Below are 19,818 nucleotides of genomic sequence, written 5' to 3'. Positions count from 1 at the left end.
AGAGCTCTAGTTTCCTGTGCCTACTGATGCCAGACAACGTACTTCAGCTGAAAGCAAGTACTGGAACCCAAGACTGCTACCACTGTTACCAATAACTCTCTGACGAATGCAACTACTTTTGCATATTATTCCAAAGCATGTCAGATAATTTTGTTCAATTGAGTAATAAAAGCCAAACTGGTATGTAAACTGTCTCACCCACTGTCATCATTCTGTACTCATCCATTGCAAAATAAAGCCACCAAACTTTCACCAATCAAAGCTGTTTCTAATCTTATTTGCTGCCTCTTAGTTAATTTTGTCCCATCTTGTCAAATTTAAAGATTTCATTCTGCCATCTGGAACTGTACTCATAAACTTTCTTGAGCCTTAGTCACATACTGAGACTGAATCACTTATGCAACTACCAAACAATTAACTGAAAATTAAGCTAATAAATAACATGAAGAAAGGAAAGAAAAAGTTATCTGTGATAATAATGAACTGCTTTGGACATGTGCTTATCAGAGAAACCAGCTGAGATCATTTAGGTGTATGTTTATCTAGATGGCACCTGGTTCTCTCCTCATTTCTTCCTCTTACTTCATCTCTAGACTGCCATGCCATCAACCTGTTTTGCCATCAGGTGTTTATTCTAAGCAAGTGTGACCTACCAATTAACAATTATGATTTCCAGTATTGTACTAATGTACTGTATTGTACTTCCATATTCTACTTTTGTCTGTACCCACATCTAAGTAGCTCTCTTCTTTACATTCTCTTATAACATCTAAGATCATCATCAGTATTTCTGAGCACTCCCAAGCTCCAGGTATCTACTGTAATTATTAAGTCAGAACAGAAAGGACACACTGATTAAGCAACTTTCTAAACATATGGCCATTTTAATTTTCATTAAAGTACTATATTTTCTAAGATCCCTCCTTCTCATTTCTGTTCTTTACTTGCTTTAGCTGTTGTGAACTGAACTGTCTGCCTTAAGTGTACTGTATTTATACTCATTAACACATTCTTGCATTTCCTCGCTCATTTTAGTTTGATCTCTCTGTTGTATAACATGTGCAAAGTACCTTCTTCCTGTAAACAGGTAATCTGCAAGTACAGTGATAGAGTATTTAAGTTAGGGTGATGGCTGTGCCTTACATGCAACAGTTCACAGCCTCTTAATGTTACAGAAGGTTATGCCATCATGAAAATGCTGCCAGATGCATGAGTCAATCTTTGAACCATGAATATTCTGGACTATGTTTGTCCAGCCTTGGGCCCTGTATCCCTATGAGAATACCATGGAATGGAAAGTTATTCCTACACAGATCACTTAAATGTGTTTTTTACAGCTATTCAAGAAATGGAATATGAAAACAAAACCATAAGCCAGATTCCATTCATTTACAGCAGAAATGAAGGACAGACAGACAGACACTACATATATTTGCACAGATGAAAACAACCAAGATTTAAAAACTTACCAGGCAGTCTCTCTGAGTTGGTCCGGTACATCCTCCAGCACAGAAGAGGTGGCAACAGTCGCGAGGCCCTGTACCATAACACCTCCCCTGGGCACACTGGGGTGGACATGTAAGCTTGCTGAACTTCTGGCAGTTGTGTTCGCCTTCACCCCAGCACCCTTTTTTGCAAGCCTTGTCACACTGGCATGTTCTCTGAGGCTCGGAGAAATTGTAGACGAAGATATACTGTCCCTCAGGGTCTGTCATGATCTCTCCCCATTCGATAGTCTCCATGTGGCAAAGATTGTAGTTATTAATGACACCAACACTCCCTTGTAAGATGTCTGGAAGAGAAAATTTCATAAAACTTCTATGGTATTCAAATACTAAAAACAGTCTTTTAGTCTGCTACCACTGCCAAGATTTCTATCATTTGGTATTGCTTTCTGTATCATGTGCTGGAGATGGATGTCTTTGTATGGTGGCACCCATACATATGCACAAACATCCCTCAGCTACCTCCCTATCTCCTGAAAGGAGGAAGGTGGACTGTAGGAGAAAGGTAACCTCAGCCAGCAGTCCACAAGGCTCACATTCAAGTAAGAATGGGGCTACAACAACAACAACCTTCTTTGTATCAGGCATGGTACAGAACAATTACTGGTACTCACTGACACTGAACACAAAGCCTAGCAAACTTATCAAATGTAAACCATAATGATATAAAATCTTAAATGTCAAACTCACTGCCATCCTGATCATTATTTCCTCTTTATAATCCTTTTCTCACACAAGTTGGCTTGATCTTCAGTGTATTACTTTTATCAAGCAGACAACTTCATTTTGGGCCAACAGGTCTTCAATGTACTCATATGTATCTTTATACGTCTTGCAAGTTTGGCTGCAGTCATGAAACTATAATACAGTACCATATTCTGTTTAATTTTGTTATCTGACAGAAGTATACACTCATTCCTTCCAAAACAAACCTATGTATGTGCATCACAAGATACCCATTACACACAGATCAAGGTAAAAATTATAATCAATACAGTAATATGATCATAACCATTATGACTACAGTAAACTCTCAATTATCCATTGATGCAATATCTGGCCCAATGCAATATCCAGCACTGCTAGCTTGGCTTTATTAAAGCAATATCCGGTGCCGAAATGCGATGTAACCGGTGGTTCTACACAATATCAAGTGTCGCGGTATTGCAATCAGCTCATACACGGTAGCCAAATGATGCTATATTACTGTATTTTATCATTATTTTATTGTATTTTATGTGATAGGGGGATGAGACAGCTAATGTTGCAATATCTGGCTCAATGCTGAATTTTGATCTGATGGGGGGGTACTATGCAATATCTGGCATTTTGCAATATCTAGTGTAGGGCTTGGCTGAATTATGCCAGATAATTGAGGGTTTACTGTACTACAGTACTATACCTAATATTGCAAAAACCTCTATTTAAAAAAAAAATTCCTTGTTCTCTCCACAAACAGAAGTGATCAAAATTAAGATTACTGCAACTGTAATACCATGTACAACTATGTACTACGTTTCCAATAATTATCAACCAGTCAATCAATTGCCAGATCTTTGATCCCATAAAGGGTGGCCAGCATGTCTACGGGTCAGCTGTTTTATGAGGAGGGGCACTAACCCTCTGCTAACCTATACGGACTGACCAACAATTATCATATCCCAAATTGTTAACTCTAAGCTCCACAATAACACACAAAATAAACATCTCAAATACCAAAAATTCAATGACCATAAAGAAAACTTCACTTATCATCAACATTATCATCAACGTAATCTCAAATACCATGCTCCCTCTTAAGAACCCCTCTGACAGAGAATGACTATGAAAGAACTGCATCCAGGCTACTTTGTCCTCACATGCCTCTTAGAACATTTCTCTTCCTCTTCTCGGATTATGATCTGCTTTCTTCCAACATTACCCTCAATCTCACTTTCAGAGACTTTTCATAGCACTAAATCTATATGCATACATATACATCTGTTACGGTGACCTAATTCCTAGCTACACATAAGAGTCACTATAACCCACCTCTGAGAGCAGGCATCTCCAGGGTGTGCATCTTGGACAGTGTCACCAAGAGGGCAAAACTCTCATCTTTAACAGAGAGGTCGAAGAGTGTCCTGCCCCGGATGATTTGCAGTGATGGTAGCACTATCCGTTTCACATCCACATGTGAAATGAGCAGGTAGCCAGTCACCTGTTGAAGGAAAGTGGAAAATGTCTAAAGCCAAGAGTAAGGAAAATGATGGGAAACTTACATACTGTATTACAGAAGCAGTAGCAAGGCTTGTTTATTATGTGCTTATGAATACATCACCTTCACACTGTCCTGTCCTCTGCAATCAGAATGCACTCCCTCCATTTCACACAACTCACATTCATACAGTTCTGCACCCTGTCCCTCCAACTCGTTCTCAGTCTGCCTCACCTCTCTTCCTTCACCTCACTCGTATACAGTCTTATCTCTCACCATCCATTCACTCCACGTGGTCAAATCATCTCAAGTAGTCTACGCCCTCAAACCACTTTCCAGCACATCCACAGCATCATCACACCTTCAAACTTCCTGTCATCTCTCTAAGTACAGTGACTCCAATTGTTCTTCTCAGGTAACTCATTTCCACTCCTCTCACTCTTGCCTTGTGTCCTTTCAGCAAAAATGTTTCACCAAAACTTAAACACAAACAAATACTGTACAAACTATGGGACATGCATTGCAGCACTGCATGTCAACCATTAAGTTTTTAATAGCTCAGCCATATAATAAACAATGAATGACTATTAGAGGATACTTAGGGAATTGAGATAAAAGTTCATAGGAGCAGGTTAAAGACATAGTGAAATGTAATAACAATGAAATGAAAATGCATTACCGGGTAACTGATCAAGAGATCATGCAGCTGCTGCTGGCTCAGCTGATAAGATGGCTATTTCCTTATTGGTTATTAGGGATAAAGGAAGTGGACATTTCCACAAATAGAATATTTGTAGTCTGGAGCAAGGATAAAGCTGAATGAATATGATGCAGCTATTTAGGTGTTTATGCTTATGCTGTGAGGTGGAGTCAAAATGTCAGAGGCTGGAAATGTGAGTGAATGAGTGTGTGGCCCATTCAACTGGCATATTTTATGCAAGTTCTCCATCTAAAATATTTTAACCTCTAGATCCTACCTCACCCTTAGCCAATGTGAGAAAATAGTTATGGATGACGATGATGATGTTGATGACAGATGTTCGTATTATGAAGGAGTGATGTAATGTACATCACTTGAATATTATGGGTGGAGTTCAGGATCATGGATCTGCTGTATTATTGTCAGTTTATTTTCATCTGATGGAATTAGGCCACTCCCATAACTTAAACAAAAAGTTGTGGTAGCAATGAATTCAATTGGCCTTAGCCATGACACAGGAATGAGTCTCCTTGATTACTAGTCAAATTTACCCTCCAATCTGATTGCATTTGGCCATCAAATGGGCTGAAGATGGGTTTAGGATCTTTATCAGATGAGAATAACAGTGCTATAGATACATCTAATCATTACAGTTCGGTGGGTTCTAAAAACAATTTTCAGTCTGATCAAAGTTTGTGAAGTATTTCCTTATCAGGACATATTATGTACGCTAGTATTATGGAAGTTAATTTTGTGATGGGGAAGTTTGTAGGGCGTCACAAGAGTGTGAGGGGAAATGTTACAAAGGGAGAACATGATAAAGTTAGACAAAAGATGGAAGGAAGATGTACTGAAGGGTGAAAGGTCAAAACAAGGTCCAATAAGAGATGGAAGGATATGATATGTCAGATAAACGAAGGAAGAAAAGTTAGATGAAGGAAGGAATATCAAGAGGTCGGACGAAAGGAGGAAGGCCAGGATTAGGTTAGACATTCAAGTAATGGATGCAAGATGCTGTACTAAGGCACAAAACATGTTAGTTAATCTTTCTGTGATATTTAAGTTCTTTGGATGGACGACAAGGACAGAACATAATGGGATGATATATAGTGCTGCCGAATACAATATAGACTGAATGAGTTGTGCAGACTAGAATGCTGTACATTAATAAGTTCTGCTGCAATGGAAAGTTAATACACTTAAATAAGTGCAATGTACTGATTATGCAAATTGAAGTTTCTCTCTCTCTCTCGAAAATTCACTTAAATCTACTGCTCGTAAACACACACACACACACACACACACACACGATCCTACCTCGCGGATGTACTGAAGGAAGGAAAGGTCGAGGTCTTCATCCTGCAGCCACGTCAGTTCCAGGTTGCCATCAACATAGGTGCAGTTGATGAAGCGGTTGCGGAGGTTGCGGTAGTGATGTTCGCGGTTGGAGGGCACTGACATACGCCCAGTGGTACCGATGCAGACTGTGGCAGGGGGAAAAAAAAAAAAAAAAAAAGAGGATTAGGTTTATTGGAGATGCAAAGATGATATTATGGTGGGTACGAGTACACACGAATATATTACGTCTAAGATACTTGTGCTTAAATGTGAATACAAATCTGAAAAAAAAAATCGTTTGGAATTAAGTCAACTGCGTATATAAAGTACTTTAAACTGAACGTAAGATACTAATATAGAAGCTGAGAGGACTGGATTATATACCCTTCCTGGGGTGATCAAAGCGAGGATCGCAAGGCACATGTTCTTTGGTTTACTGCCGTAGGTTCGTTTGTTACCTTTTGCAGTCCACCATCTTCCTTTCGGGGGATAGGGAGGCAACTAAGGAAGCTCTTATGTCGAGGCTGCGGACTGCGGAGCTACCAGGTCATATCCACGGTCATATCGTTGTCGCTATGTGAAAGCTTCTCTTTCCAGCACAGTCAATGCACGTCAAGTACAATTATCAGCTCGTCCTTTTTTTTCTTTTTTCCCTATATCAGCGGGGGGGGGGGGGGGCGCGGTAGCACAGTGGTAGCGCGCCGGACTCGTAATCGGGGGATTGCGAGTTCGAGCCTCGCCCGGGCTGCCGTGCCGGGAGTGGTAGCTCGCTCCTGTAACCCTAGCGGGGCTATATAGTCCAATACAGGGCTTAGCTCGGGGGAACTCCATTTCTCCCATTTCCTATATCAGCGTTTTATAGCTCCCTATCGCTTTAGTCTAGAATGTTTACGGGAAATATATGGGCACTTAATTATGAACTTATGCCTTTATAGGGCTAGTATAATATATTAGCATTAATAGAAAAAGATTAACTCTAGGTTTATCGGGTATCCCAACACTTATGTGCGGTTTTTAGGTCGTACAGATTTTGCAACCTCTGTTAAAATAAATTTCATGGAGTTTTTAAATAAACCAGTGAAGATGCATGGTGTAAGTGTGCACAAGTGTAAATCATATGTCTTCCTTGGACTGGCCATATTTCTTTTGCTTGAAGGTACGACGTAACAAGCAATTAAGAGCCCTAAACATGGCGCCGACTTCGAAGTAAATTCATCCGTACGTCAGCCACTTTATCTGGACAGTTCCCTGAGGTCACACGACAGAACTGGCTGTGACTCACGGCTCTGATGTTGGCGGCTAAACAAGTCAGGGTCACTTCTTTCTTAAGCAACCTGGAGGAGTCTTTCATTAACCTCCACGCGCGTTTTTTTCTTTTTTTTTTCTTTTTTTTTTTACTGTCGGACGATCTTACTCGGCTTCGGAGATTCCCGTAGTACCGAATGGTTATTGAAGGCTATACATAACCCCTGTAGTTCGAAAAGTCCCTTAAGTTCAGTAAAATCGTCTGAAGGTAGCAGGAATAAAAATAAAATAAAAGGTTAATTAACGAACCTAACAAATTCTTACCTTGACTCCGAGGAATTTGGGCCATGTTCACACGAGGCTTTAGGTAGGGAAGAGGTTGTGTAGATCAGATAGTCATTCTTAGATCTTTAGTGGAAAAGCTTCTAGAGACGGGAAAGAAGTTGTATGCGGCCTTCATGGATTTGGAGAATGCATATGACAGGGTGGATAGACAAGGACTGTGGAAAGTATTAAGAATATATGGAGTAGATGGGGAGTTGTTGAATGCTGTGAAGAGTATGTATGATGGTGCTAAGGCTGCAGTGCGTGTGGATGGTGAACTAAGTGAATTTTTCTCTTTGAAGGTTGGGTTGAAACATGGATGTGTCATGTCTCCATGGCTGTTCAGTCTGTACATGGATGGGGTAATAAAAGAGATACAAGGCAGGACAGTGGATGTTGGAGTGGCCCTAGTGAGAGAGGGTAGTGTTTGGAAACTTTCTCTACTGTTGTTTGCAGATGATACTGTGATGTTAAGTGAAGACGAAGGGGAGCGGCAAGGCTTGGTGGATGAGTTTGGGAGTGTGTGTGAGAAACGGAATCTAAAGGTGAATGTAGGGAAGAGTAAGGTGATGGTCTTTGAGAGAGTTGAATTCAGTGAATGCACAGTGAGGTTGGATGGTGAGGAAATGGAAAATGTGAGTACGTTTAAGTACTTGGGGAGTGTGATGAGTAAGGATGGAAGTTTGGAGTGTGAAGTACTTGATAGGATACAACATGGAAGAAAGCTAAGTCTACTAATTCCAAGTCGGACCACTTCCATCTAAAACGGGTCCAAGACTCCAAGCTGGCGCGGGGGGCGGAGCATCGAGTGACGTCAGCAGGCATGAAACCGAAGTTCAGTTGACGCCTGACCGTGGTGGTGAGTGGTTTATGCTGCACTCTCCAGATCATGACACATTTTCAGTCCGAAGTGAGCGAAGGGACTGAAATGTGTGAGGGAAGGTATGGAGGTGTGAGGGAAGGCATAGAGGTGCTACTGCTATGTTATACGGTTAAACGAGTCCGCACATCTTCCCCTTCTTCGTTTTCCCTTACTATAAATGTTTGATTTGAGACTGCCCTTTTATACATTTTCTGTTACTTAAACCGACTGACGTCACGAACAAGCCACGCCTCCCTGCGCCCTGAGGGAAAGTGAACCGACTTGGTATTAGTAGACTTAGGAAGAAATGTTGCTGGTTCCTTGAGAACAGTGATAAGAAACAGGGACGTGAGCATGGAAGTGAAAAAGTTACTACATACCAGTATTGTGATACCAACTCTAACGTATGGAAGTGAAGCTTGGACGTTGTTGGAAGGACACAAGTCAAGAGTGAGAGCAGTGGAAATGAGTTCTTTAAGAGGAGCCTGTGGAGTCACATGGAGAAACAGGCTGACAAATAAGGATATAAAGCAGCGTTGTGGTGTGGATGTGGATGCGATAGGAAGCGTTAGGAGGAACACACTGAGGTGGTTTGGCCACGTGGAGAGGATGGAGGGTGAGAGGCTGACGAGGAGAGTGTATGTGAGTGAGGTGGAGGGGAGAGAGGGAGGGGGAGGCCGAGGATGAGATGGAGGGATGGAGTGGAGAGGTATATGAGAGGGTGGGGTGTGAGTTGGCAGCAGGGCAGTGAAATGGCGGGGGACAGGGCGACGTGGAGGCGATTTGTTTGTGGCCACCCCGTACGGGATTAGGGTGTCTGACAATAGATAGATAGATAGTCCACCGCCAGGGAAACGCGGCGTCTACCGTCGCGTTTCCCTGGTGGTAGACGCCGCGTTTAAAAACGCCTGGTGTGAACAGGGCCTAACTTTCGTGATCACTTCTCTTTGTATTTTAATGTTGAAAATGCCAAACGATTTTGTTCAGCTTTATGGATGCTTTAGAGTACTAATACCGGTACCATGACAAGTCTAGTTTTCTGTTGCAGCTAAAGCCAGTCGATTTTATTCAGCTGAGACTGAGTTACAGAAGCCCAAGAAAGAGAAACAGCTTGAAGGGGTTTTTAATTAACGAATCTATCAATTTCTCACCTTAAGGAACTTGCAACTCGTTATTTAATCCGAGATATTTGATTTAATTAACCTTTATTTGTTTCTTTAGCTAATTAATGAATCAAACAGCAACTTTCTTGAACATCTTGGATTAGTCCTTACGTGAGAAAGGGCAGGCTGAAGATGACTGATGATGATGATGATGATGATGATGATTATTATTTAGTCATTATTCAACCAAACACCAGAAAATTTTGGTCTCCTCGAGGGAAATACTATCAGTCAATAGGTTAAATGAAACAGTTGTTGACTTCCTGGGCTTAATTACTTCTCAAGATTCCCGTGAGACTGAGAATGTAATTTTCATCAACCATTACTGAGCACTCAATGCTCCAGTAGCAAACGAGAGCAAGAATGTGTGTGTGTGTGTGTGTGTGTGTGTGTGTGTGTGTGTGTGTGTGTGTGTGTGTGTGTGTGTGTGTGTGTGTGTGTGTGTGTGTGTGTGTGTGTGTGTGTGTGTGATGATCTAATTAACCATTTATCTAATCCTAAAAAGACGCCAATTTAAGTGTCAGGAAAAAATAATAGTTTTAAGTTGTTAATATAGTCAATATACGTTCAATTAGAAGGATGGCAAATAGTCAACACTCGCGCTCCTGTAACTCACTTTCAGCCGAAGAAATTCGTATGGCGTCAGCGTTGAACACGTACTAGAGTTGCCTGGTGATAAGGGGGTTTATGGTGATAGTTACTGGTCATAGTTAATGGTGATAAGGGTGATAGTATGAGTTAATGGTGATAGAGGCCTCATTAAGCTGAATAGGCTACAATCTACAGGTGCGGTATTCCAGTGAGGTTAGGAACGTTACTAACATCTCTTCTTTACCGGTTTATTCCTGATTCTAGTCCGTTAATATTTTCTGTTGTGTTATTCATGCAATCTATGTCGGTATTAAGAAGATATAAGCAAAAAAGGGGATATTAATAGGTAGCTGGGAAAGTAAATGGTTAAGGAAGAGGTGCTAGGATCCTTAACCAACAAGAAAACTGGCCGAGGTGTCTTCTGGATATTAGAATGCATAAAATGTAGCTTCACAGTCAATCAGTGCAACTTCAGTGACGTGGGTATAATTTCACTCAACATCTCAACGACTTTTTTTTTTTTTTTACCTTCTCTGGGCCAAATACTTGAACAGTATCTCGACAACATTTTAATCCTTCATTACTATCCCTTTCTCATGCAGGTTAGCGCTTGGATTTTTTTTTTTTTTGTTAACAGTTACCCTCCTTACGGACCAAGAGGCTTCCTGTTATCTGTATTTCATATGTACTCCTACGAACAATATCTGAAATAGCCGGTGCACTTTCCTGAACAATATTTCAATAACTTCTTTACTTCCCTGGACAATATTTTAAGCAACCTTTTAGCTTTCTTAAATATCTCAACAGCCTTTCGACTCCTTGTCTATCTATCTATCTATTGCCAGACGCCTCATTTCCGTTTGGGGTGGCCACAAACAAATCGCCTCCACGTCGCCCTGTCCCCCGCCATTTCACTGCCCTGCTCCCAACTCACACCCCCCTCTCTCATATACCTCTCCTCCCCATCCCTCCATCTCATCCTCGGCCTCCCTCCTCCCTCTTCTCCCCTCCACCTCACTCACATACACTCTCTTCGTCAGTCTTTCACCCTCCTTGTACAATATCTAAAAAAAAAAAAAAAAAAAAAAATTCCCTCAACTTTCTCACAGTCAACCTGCCTGAACAATATCTTAATACACCTTTTATTTTTTATTTTTTTCTGTAAGGTGGAGTTAGTTCACTCATCCGTCCTCACTCATACCGTAACCTCCATAAACTCGAGTATTATTATCTACCCCAAGCGCCAATAACGCTATATTTGGGAGAGGCGGAACAAGACTGAGGCCCTTTTCCTCGCTGGTTAAGGGGAGTCCCAAGCACCTCTTCCTTAGCGATTTAGTTTACATATATATTACATCTTATTTTTTTTTTTTTTTGGGTGTTGCTTATGGCCTTGTATTATCGCCGCTGTATGCATAAATAAAGGGAGGTAAGATATATTACTGACGATATGCAGAAATTAAATTGTACGGTGCGGAAGTCCTCAAATTTGAAGGGATGGAGGTCCTTAGTGTTGGGGCTATATTCTTAACTTTCCTTCAGCTTAACTCCTTCACTATACCGAGGTCTTCTGTTTTATTCGACCGTTATCATCAAAGGATTTAATTAAACTTCTCTGTGACCTTTGTAGTGAAACGGGTAAACCTTAAACCTTACGGGAGGAATCACCCATTTATTATAGCTACTGCCAAGTTATTTTGCCCGCCTAGATATGTACTGCTGATTAAGAACCTCTCGATTTACCTATGACCGTGTGTGTGTGTGTGTGTGTGTGTGTGTGTGTGTGTGTGTGTGTGTGTGTGTGTGTGTGTGTGTGTGTGTGTGTGTGTGTGTGTGTGTGTGTGTGTGTGTGTGTGTGTGTGTGTGTGTGTGTGTGTGTGTGTGTGTGTGTGTGCGTGTGATCATAGTTAAGAGTTGATCCTTTATAAACACTTCCCTGACCAGCACTTAATACGCTCAAAGTTAGCGATGAATGTGTGGTGAAAGCTGACATTCTGAGTACATCTTTGTTTACCTAATCTCGCCTTCAGTGGCCTCCAGACGCGCCTACATCACACAGGGACGGGTTTTTCTCCATCATCTGTCTCAATCAGCCTCCAATCTAGTGCGGTCTTGCCATCTAATATTGTGTGTGTGTGTGTGTGTGTGTGTGTGTGTGTGTGTGTGTGTGTGTGTGTGTGTGTGTGTGTGTGTGGACTCTTCCAGTAATGCAACCTAAATTAACCTAATTTTTCTAGCCACCTTCAGCCAAAACACGTCCTATTTGGGTATATTCTTGCTACTTAAGGACGATTTTATTTAATTTTTGGGGGGTTACTTCTTGCTACAAAACGGTTAATGAAGGCTCGGTCTTATTCAAGTTGGAAAATTTCTCCAAAATAATCATGAGGTGACATACATATATCATCGTACTGAAGGGCGTAATCTAGGCTAAACCAAGTCCTTAACTTATCCTGCAACACTAAACCTCAACTAAGCTATCTTAAGTCCTAATGTAACCTAATTAAATCTAAGCTAATCAAGTGTAATGCTTCAGGATGCTTTAATCTCACCTGATTTAATCTAATTTAACAGGTAGACAGGGCAGGACGGGAGCCAGGTAAAACAGATAGCTAGGGAAGGATTAGAGCCAGGCGAAACATAAATAGGGCAGGATTGGACCCAGGTGAAATACATGGATAGGGGAGGAGGAGAGCCAGGTGAAATACACGGATAGGGGAGGATGGGAGCCAGGTGAAACAGATAGATAGGGAGCCAGGCGAGGTGAGGTGAGGCAGGTGGGGTCAGGTCACCATCGCCACCCGCCGGGCCACTTCTGACTCAACGCGGCTCCCGTGACGCAGCGGCGGGTCAGGTTGCCTCCCTCCCTGCCACCTCTCTCCATGCCTCCCTACCAGCTCCCTGCTTCCTCTCTCTTTCTCTGCCACAGTCTGCCTCTCATCTGTTGGCTTGTCTATCTTCATACTGTCTACCTCACTCAGGCTATGACTAGTTTTCTTGTCCTCTATGAAGCCTCTCGCCCACTTCCTCCATTCCAATTTATTTCTGTAACTGTTACACCAATGTATTCATTTACGATGGCGGCAGAAAGAAAAATAAATGCATTACAAGAATATAAAGTAGTAAAAGGAAATATAAATTGCTAATGTAGAGGCTCAAGCTGTGAAGAATATGTCCCTGTTTTTCCCAACTTAGAAAGGACGAAATCAACCCTTTTAGCAGGACAAGGGTGGGGCAAGGCGATGGGTAACAAGAGTGTGTGTCTTAGTTGAAGTGTATGGATGAAAACAGGGGTAAAGGGATGGGTAAGAGAGAGAATGAAGGACGGGGTGGTGAAAGGGGGGAGGGGAAGGAAAGGAGGGAAGGTAACGACAGTGGCCGGGCAGAAAAGGAAAGACGAGAGCAAAAGGAAAGGATGGAGAGAGAAGGGGAATGTGGTTGAAGAGAGAGGAGTAGGGCTGAGAAAGGAAGAGGTGGGACAGGGAAAGGAACAGGCAGTGCTAAGGAAGGAAGTGGAGAGGACGAGGGAGGAGGAAAGGAAAAGGAATCTCGAGTATTAACAAAAGTGACACCTCACCCTTAGGGATTTATTTTGTTTCTTGCACACTAATATATATATATATATATATATATATATATATATATATATATATATATATATATGTATGTATGTATATATTTTTTCGGTATCTTATCTTCTGTATATCACTTTAATATCGACATATTTTGTGTCAATAACATGATGAGGATACTGGTTCGTGATGTATAAAAAAAATAAATCGCTAAGGAAGAGGTGTTACGAAATCTCTCCAAAGCCACTTAGAATGGCGGTCACGAGGCAGAGCGAGGACGGGAGGAAGAGTTAGCTTAGGTTACTCCATTACTCTCTCTCTCTCTCTCTCACACACACACACACACACACACACACACACACACACACACACACACACACACACACACACACACAAGCCACAAGATAGCGCGTCTGTTTTAACCCGACAAGGATCCCTAACTCCTTTCAGTGTAGTCAGACTGGATGATCTAAGTGACTATACTCCATTCATCTTAACCTGGCTTAGATTTTCGTCCTTTTTGCAACTTTTTTCACGCAGCTCAATGGCAGACAACAATGCGACTCTACTTCCTTTTTGTAGCACTTCTTCGTGACTAGCACCGCATTTTAGTGTCAATCCATTGCGACAACTCAACATTCAAGACGGGGAGATAGCAATTTTAGGCCAAGCTGGAGTAAAACCGGTATGTCAATTAAAGCTCAACGTATTTCCAACAATCATTTCTTATTTGGAAGCAGCCCAGTCCCGTCAGATGATAACAAACCATATTAGCTTCCTCAAGGCTAAAACTTTTTTTTTTTTTAATTCTTATCTCTACGCGAGTTTACTCACTTTCGGAGCACTGTCTGTCAGTGAAAGAGTTATCGAAGGCTACATTTATCCCATTTAGTTTGGAAAGACACACTTAAGTTCAGTAATGCAGTTTGGTAGCAGTTAGAGAAAATGCGGTACAAAATACACTACCTGGCTGAAGGGTTAATGGTGTAAAACTGACTATAGCATCCCTCTACAGCTGGTGTACAATACCTATAAGACTTGACATGTTCAGTTTGCAAGCACACCACGTTCCTTTATCATCTGGCATCTTACTATGAATAATAATAATACTAATGATATTAATAATAATAATAATAATAACAACAATAATAATAATAATCATAATAATTATAATAGTCAGAAGTATGTTGCGAAACTGAGAGTAAAGTATCTTAAAAAGTTATTATCGTAAATTTTGATAAGCAAATACTATACATAAGAATACTTGCACTAGGAAAATTAAATAAAACAGTAAAGCACTCACCTTCACACCTCAAGCCCAGTGTTCAGAAACAGTAATAAAAACAGTAAAATGCTCACCTTAGAAACTCGTCTTCCGGTAACAGACTTTGGAGGGTCTGACTTATCTAAAGGTTAAAGGAAGCAGACAAGACGATGCACTTACTCTTGCCCTTGTGGAAGTCCGAAGATTTGTCTGCCCATCCCAAGGCGAGGGAGACACAGATGGCCAGGAGGAGGTACGCTCGCCCTAGCACCAGCTCCATCCCTCCTCGCCTCCACACATATAAAACTCTCATGTATATACGCTTTTTTATACCGTCTTATACACTCTATATATGGCACTATAAGTTTTTTTGTGGTAGAGGTCAGAGTGGGTGGCAGCCATTGGGGTTTCTTAGGCGACCCCCTGACTCAACTTGCATCTTGGACAGCTGGGTGCATGTTGGAAGCTGCGACAGGGGAAGGAGACGTGACAGGGAGTGTGCGCTGCGACAAGGGGACTGCGACAGGGGATGATGATGTGACAGGAAGTGTGCGCTGCGACAAGAAGGCGGCGACAAGGATGCTGCGACAGGGAGGGCGCGACAGGGCGGAGGTGGTGTGCTGAGGGGATATGCTACACCCCCCGCCCACCCTTGCCTCATCTCTGCGCTTTGGTCATCCTAGCACCTGCGATAAGGGTGGAAGGAAGAGGCACGTCACACACTGCTCTGGGGGCGGCGTGGGACCCTGTGTGTTGTTGTCTCGTCACAATCGCGTCACATAGCAAACCCGACATTCTTTTAAAAAATAATCACACCCGCAAACACACCAGACTTAACTATTTTAAAAGACTTCAACACATTTATTTCGCAAGACATCAAGCGCACCTATATTACACAAACAATAATTTCAACTTAATTCAAACATCATTCCTGTAAATGCACGCCATACTGCAAATAATCACACAGCTATTTTACACGACATCAACTCATTTACATCAGAGGACATCAACTAATCTACTTTACACACACACACACACACACACACACACACACACACACACACACACACATCAAATTTTTTCACATCATACTTTATTTTACGCCCCACGAAATGAAACAATATTCTTTATACAATACGTAATACTCAGACACACACCAAACGTAACCATCTCCCACAAAAAAACCTCATGTATTGAGAGAGAGAGAGAGAGAGAGAGAGAGAGAGAGAGAGAGAGAGAGAGAGAGAGAGAGAGACGTACAAAAAGGTACCGGTATAGTCCTATCTTTATACACACACACACACAGGGTGGTGCAGAAGTAGTTGACCTCGATCCCTGACCTCCCGCCCTGTTCTTGTTATATACAGTGACGTGAGAACAATCATGCATAATTTCAGTTTCTTCCTTTTGACTTTTCTTGTTTTCATATGACTTTAATTTTCCCCCTTTCTTTCATCTATCATATTTCTCTCTTTTCTTCATCCTGCCTACTTTTCTTTCTTTTTTTTTTTTTTTCACTCCAGTACACTTCTGTCTTTCATCTGTCCAACTTTTCTCTCTCTGTTTGATCTATCCTAAATTTCTCTCTTTCATCTACCTCTAATTTCTCTCTTTCATCTATTCTTAATTTCTCTCTTTCATCTATCCTTAATTTCTCTCTCTCTTTCATCTATCCTTAATTTCTCTCTTTCATCTATCCTTAGTATCTCTTTCATTCATCCATTTTCTCTTTCGATAGTCTTCTTTCTTTTACCTATGATACTCTCTTTCATTCCACTGTCTTGCTATTCTTTCTTTTAACAACTGCTTTCTTCTTCCTTCCTTTTTTCTTTCTTTCTTTCCTTTCAATTTTTCCGCTAGTCTTAATTTAATTTAACCAATTCAGACTTTCTCCTTTTTTCTTTAACTTAATCCACTTTCATACACTAGTACCTTTTGTTCTGTCATATTTCTCTCTCTCTCTCTCTCTCTCTCTCTCTCTCTCTCTCTCTCTCTCTCTCAGTCCAATTAAGCAAGTGTGTGATAGAGCGTCGGTCTGGGCAAGGGGTCTTGTTCTAATAATAACACATCATATCTGGAATATATATTTAATCAACCACAACGCAGAGGGAGGCAGAAAAAGAAGAAGAAAAACTGGAGGAGGAGGGGGAGGAAAACAGGAGGAGATGGAAGAGGAGGAAGACAAGAAGAGAGGGGAAGAAGGAGGAAAAGTAATGAAGACAATACCGAAATCAACCACAAAAAGGAAAAAAAGTACGACGTAAAACTTACAGGATAAATAATATAAAAATCTGCCCACATGAATGAAACCCTTGAAATAAGAGGCAAATCCACAGCAGACACTCCCCCCTCCTCCCCCTGTGAGCAGACAGACAAACCTCCGAGCAGACAATACCCACACATACAGCAGACAATACACACGGACACAACAATTAGTGTAATATCTATAGCACCCCTCATCGGCCAGAAACATTACCCAATATCACAAAGCAGACATCCCAAGCAGCAGACAAAACCACACACAGCAGACAACACCTTACGTAGCAGACACCACCAAAACATCAGAGGAACATGTACTCCCCCTACCCAACCCCTTCCACAGTAGCCTCTCAAACATGCCGCCACCTCAGCATCGTCGAACAGCCCACAAGCATCCCACGAAGATAAAACTGCATATTAACGTCAACAAATGGGCATAAAAGGAGAGCTGGGAGTGGGGAGAGGTTGAGAGGAGAGAGGCTGAGAGGGAAGGGAGTGGGGAGAGGAAGGAATGGAGGGAAAAAAGCGCGTGAGAGATGGAGTACTGAGATAGAGTCGTGAAACAATGGCGCATCGGGTGAAGGGAACACGATTTCTTGTGGCTGAGGTCTTGTTGGATGTGGGTGGTCCTACTGCAGCCGTACCCTCCCCCCAACCCTCACCCCTACCCCCACGCCCCTCACACTCCACCAATATCTCGAAAACGTCCAGTCATCCTCGATATTGGCTGATTTAATTTTAGTAGATATTATTTGACAAAGTCCCCTCTCAACCCGCACCTCCTCAATCTCATACAACCTAATTTCTCTTTTCCACCGTTCCATTTTTGCCCATACAGGATAAGGCTGATTTAATTTTTGACAAACGTTCAATATCTCTTTTACTATATCTTTAATGTTAAAAATGCGATTATTCTTAACCTCGTCTGTCCCAGTACCTCACTGTCTCCATTACTCCACTCTCCCCATGCAGGATATTGAAACGATTTTACACTAAAATCACTATCAACTTTTACAACAAATTTCATCAGAAAATTTCCCCTCTTTAATCTCATGGACACCGATTAAAAAAAAAAAAAAATCAATTTCATCAATGCCAACTGCCCTCGGTCTCCACTACTTCAGTATCTCACCCCTGCTGGCTGGTGAACTGATTATACTCCAAGACCACAACCCAGTCTGAGAGCACACTTAATTAAAAAATAACCCCTCTCCTCCTCCTCCTCCTCAACTTCGTCAATGTTGATTACTCTCCGTCTCCGCTACTATGTTTTTGCCCATGTTGGATGCTGCAGGGGGTAGCTGGTGAATTCTTTAGACCTTGGGATACTGAACTGGTTTTACTTGACAATCACTACCGCTTTGCTAATAGATTTAATAACAGATTTAATTAGAAAAAAGTATGGTCCGCTTCAACCTGATCTCTTCCATTTTCACAAAGACTGGATATTGGATTGGCCTTTCTTCTCCAATCACCATTACCCCCTGACACATGATATAATTAGCCCAAACACAGCCCGAACAACTCCTGCACCCACCTACAGCAGACGCCAGACGATTTTATTCTGCTGAGTTTTAATTATTAAAGTTCTTGTCGCTGTCTAATAACCTCAAGACGGTGATGATTACTCTGCTTCGTCTTTTTTACACTAAACCTTCATTAAATCTCCCAGGGTATATGAATGAATGCCTGACCTATTTCACTGAGTATGCAGTTGATAGTTCTCTCTCCCTTGTGCATTCACTTTCCTTGCTTTCTGAATCCTACCCAACCCGAACATTAGGTGGGGAAGTAATGATGATGATGATGATGATGATGATGATGATGATGATGATGATGATGATGATGATGATGATGAACAGGCAAAACAAGTCGCTCTGGAAGATGTGTTACGAAATTTCTAAAGCCAAACGGGACGGCGATTTTCTGCCTTGAGCATGCTATTTATACCACCGACTCACTGAAGGACCTCAGCCACTGTTCACCCACTTTCTATCCGTTCTCTGGCTACATTTAAGTCATCCACTCTCGTCCTCTGTTCTACTCATCCTTCCATTATCTCTTATCATTGTGCTTCCTGTCGCTCTCCTGCTATTCTTTGCACTACTGTATTTCCTAGGTTCTACGGCCAAGCCTCCGGAACTATACTCTGTCCACCTTTAGTCGGCCTAAAATTACCATACTTCCATTTTAAATACTCTGATGTAGAAAGAGATTAACTCTGTATGGTGCAAGTCATGAAGGGGTGGTATGGCACACTAAAATATGGTGTTAATCAAGAGGAAGTGGTCTGGAGAGTAGGGAGAGCCATAATATTCTCTTTATTATCACTGAGCTGCATGAAATAGGCTGCAAAGGACGAAAATCTCTGCTGCGTCAGAGAACAAACTGTTACTACTTTTCTTCTTCATGTTTCCTGTCACTCGCTAATCCAGTGTACTATCATATTCCTCCTTTGTGTGTGTGTGTGTGTGTGTGTGTGTGTGTGTGTGTGTGTGTGTGTGTGTGTGTGTGTGTGTGTGTGTGTGTGTGTGTGTGTGTGTGTGTGTGTGTGTGTGTGTGTGTGTGTGTGTGTGTGTGTGTGTGTGTGTGTGTGTTTTAATCACTATTTATGCTAGGATCTTATCTCACTGTTCTCAAGTCAGAGTCTATTTTTGGCGCTTGCATATTTTGTGCTTCTGTCGTACCCAACAGCCTTTTGACAGCGCGTTTCTCTCTCTCTCTCTCTCTCTCTCTCTCTCTCTGGCACTACCTTGCTGCCTCCTGCCTGTTCTTGAGCACTCGTCAAGGACCGCTCC

General features: G+C 41.8%; 1 protein-coding gene across 1 annotated transcript in view; it reads right to left on the bottom strand.

The window, feature by feature from the left end:
* Egfr (epidermal growth factor receptor) overlaps positions 1–15,044 on the bottom strand; it is a 31,316-nt gene extending 16,272 nt beyond the window's left edge. The window contains exons 1-4 of the mRNA XM_080272384.1: positions 14,942–15,044; positions 5,720–5,886; positions 3,537–3,705; positions 1,470–1,792 (exon numbers count right to left, since the gene is read on the bottom strand). Of these exons, the coding sequence (XP_080128510.1) occupies positions 1,470–1,792; positions 3,537–3,705; positions 5,720–5,886; positions 14,942–15,041 (759 nt within the window). The 5' untranslated portion in view covers positions 15,042–15,044. The remainder of the gene's footprint in view (positions 1–1,469; positions 1,793–3,536; positions 3,706–5,719; positions 5,887–14,941) is intronic.
* Positions 15,045–19,818: the final 4,774 nt, after the last annotated feature.

The sequence above is a fragment of the Coenobita brevimanus genome, chromosome 50 (assembly GCF_032717465.1).
Source record: "Coenobita brevimanus isolate Jiangsu-jjx chromosome 50, ASM3271746v2, whole genome shotgun sequence".
Classification (NCBI taxonomy): Eukaryota; Metazoa; Arthropoda; class Malacostraca; order Decapoda; family Coenobitidae; genus Coenobita; species Coenobita brevimanus.
The sequence above is the reverse complement of the archived record's forward strand: the minus strand, read 5'-3'. Positions and strand labels throughout refer to the sequence as shown.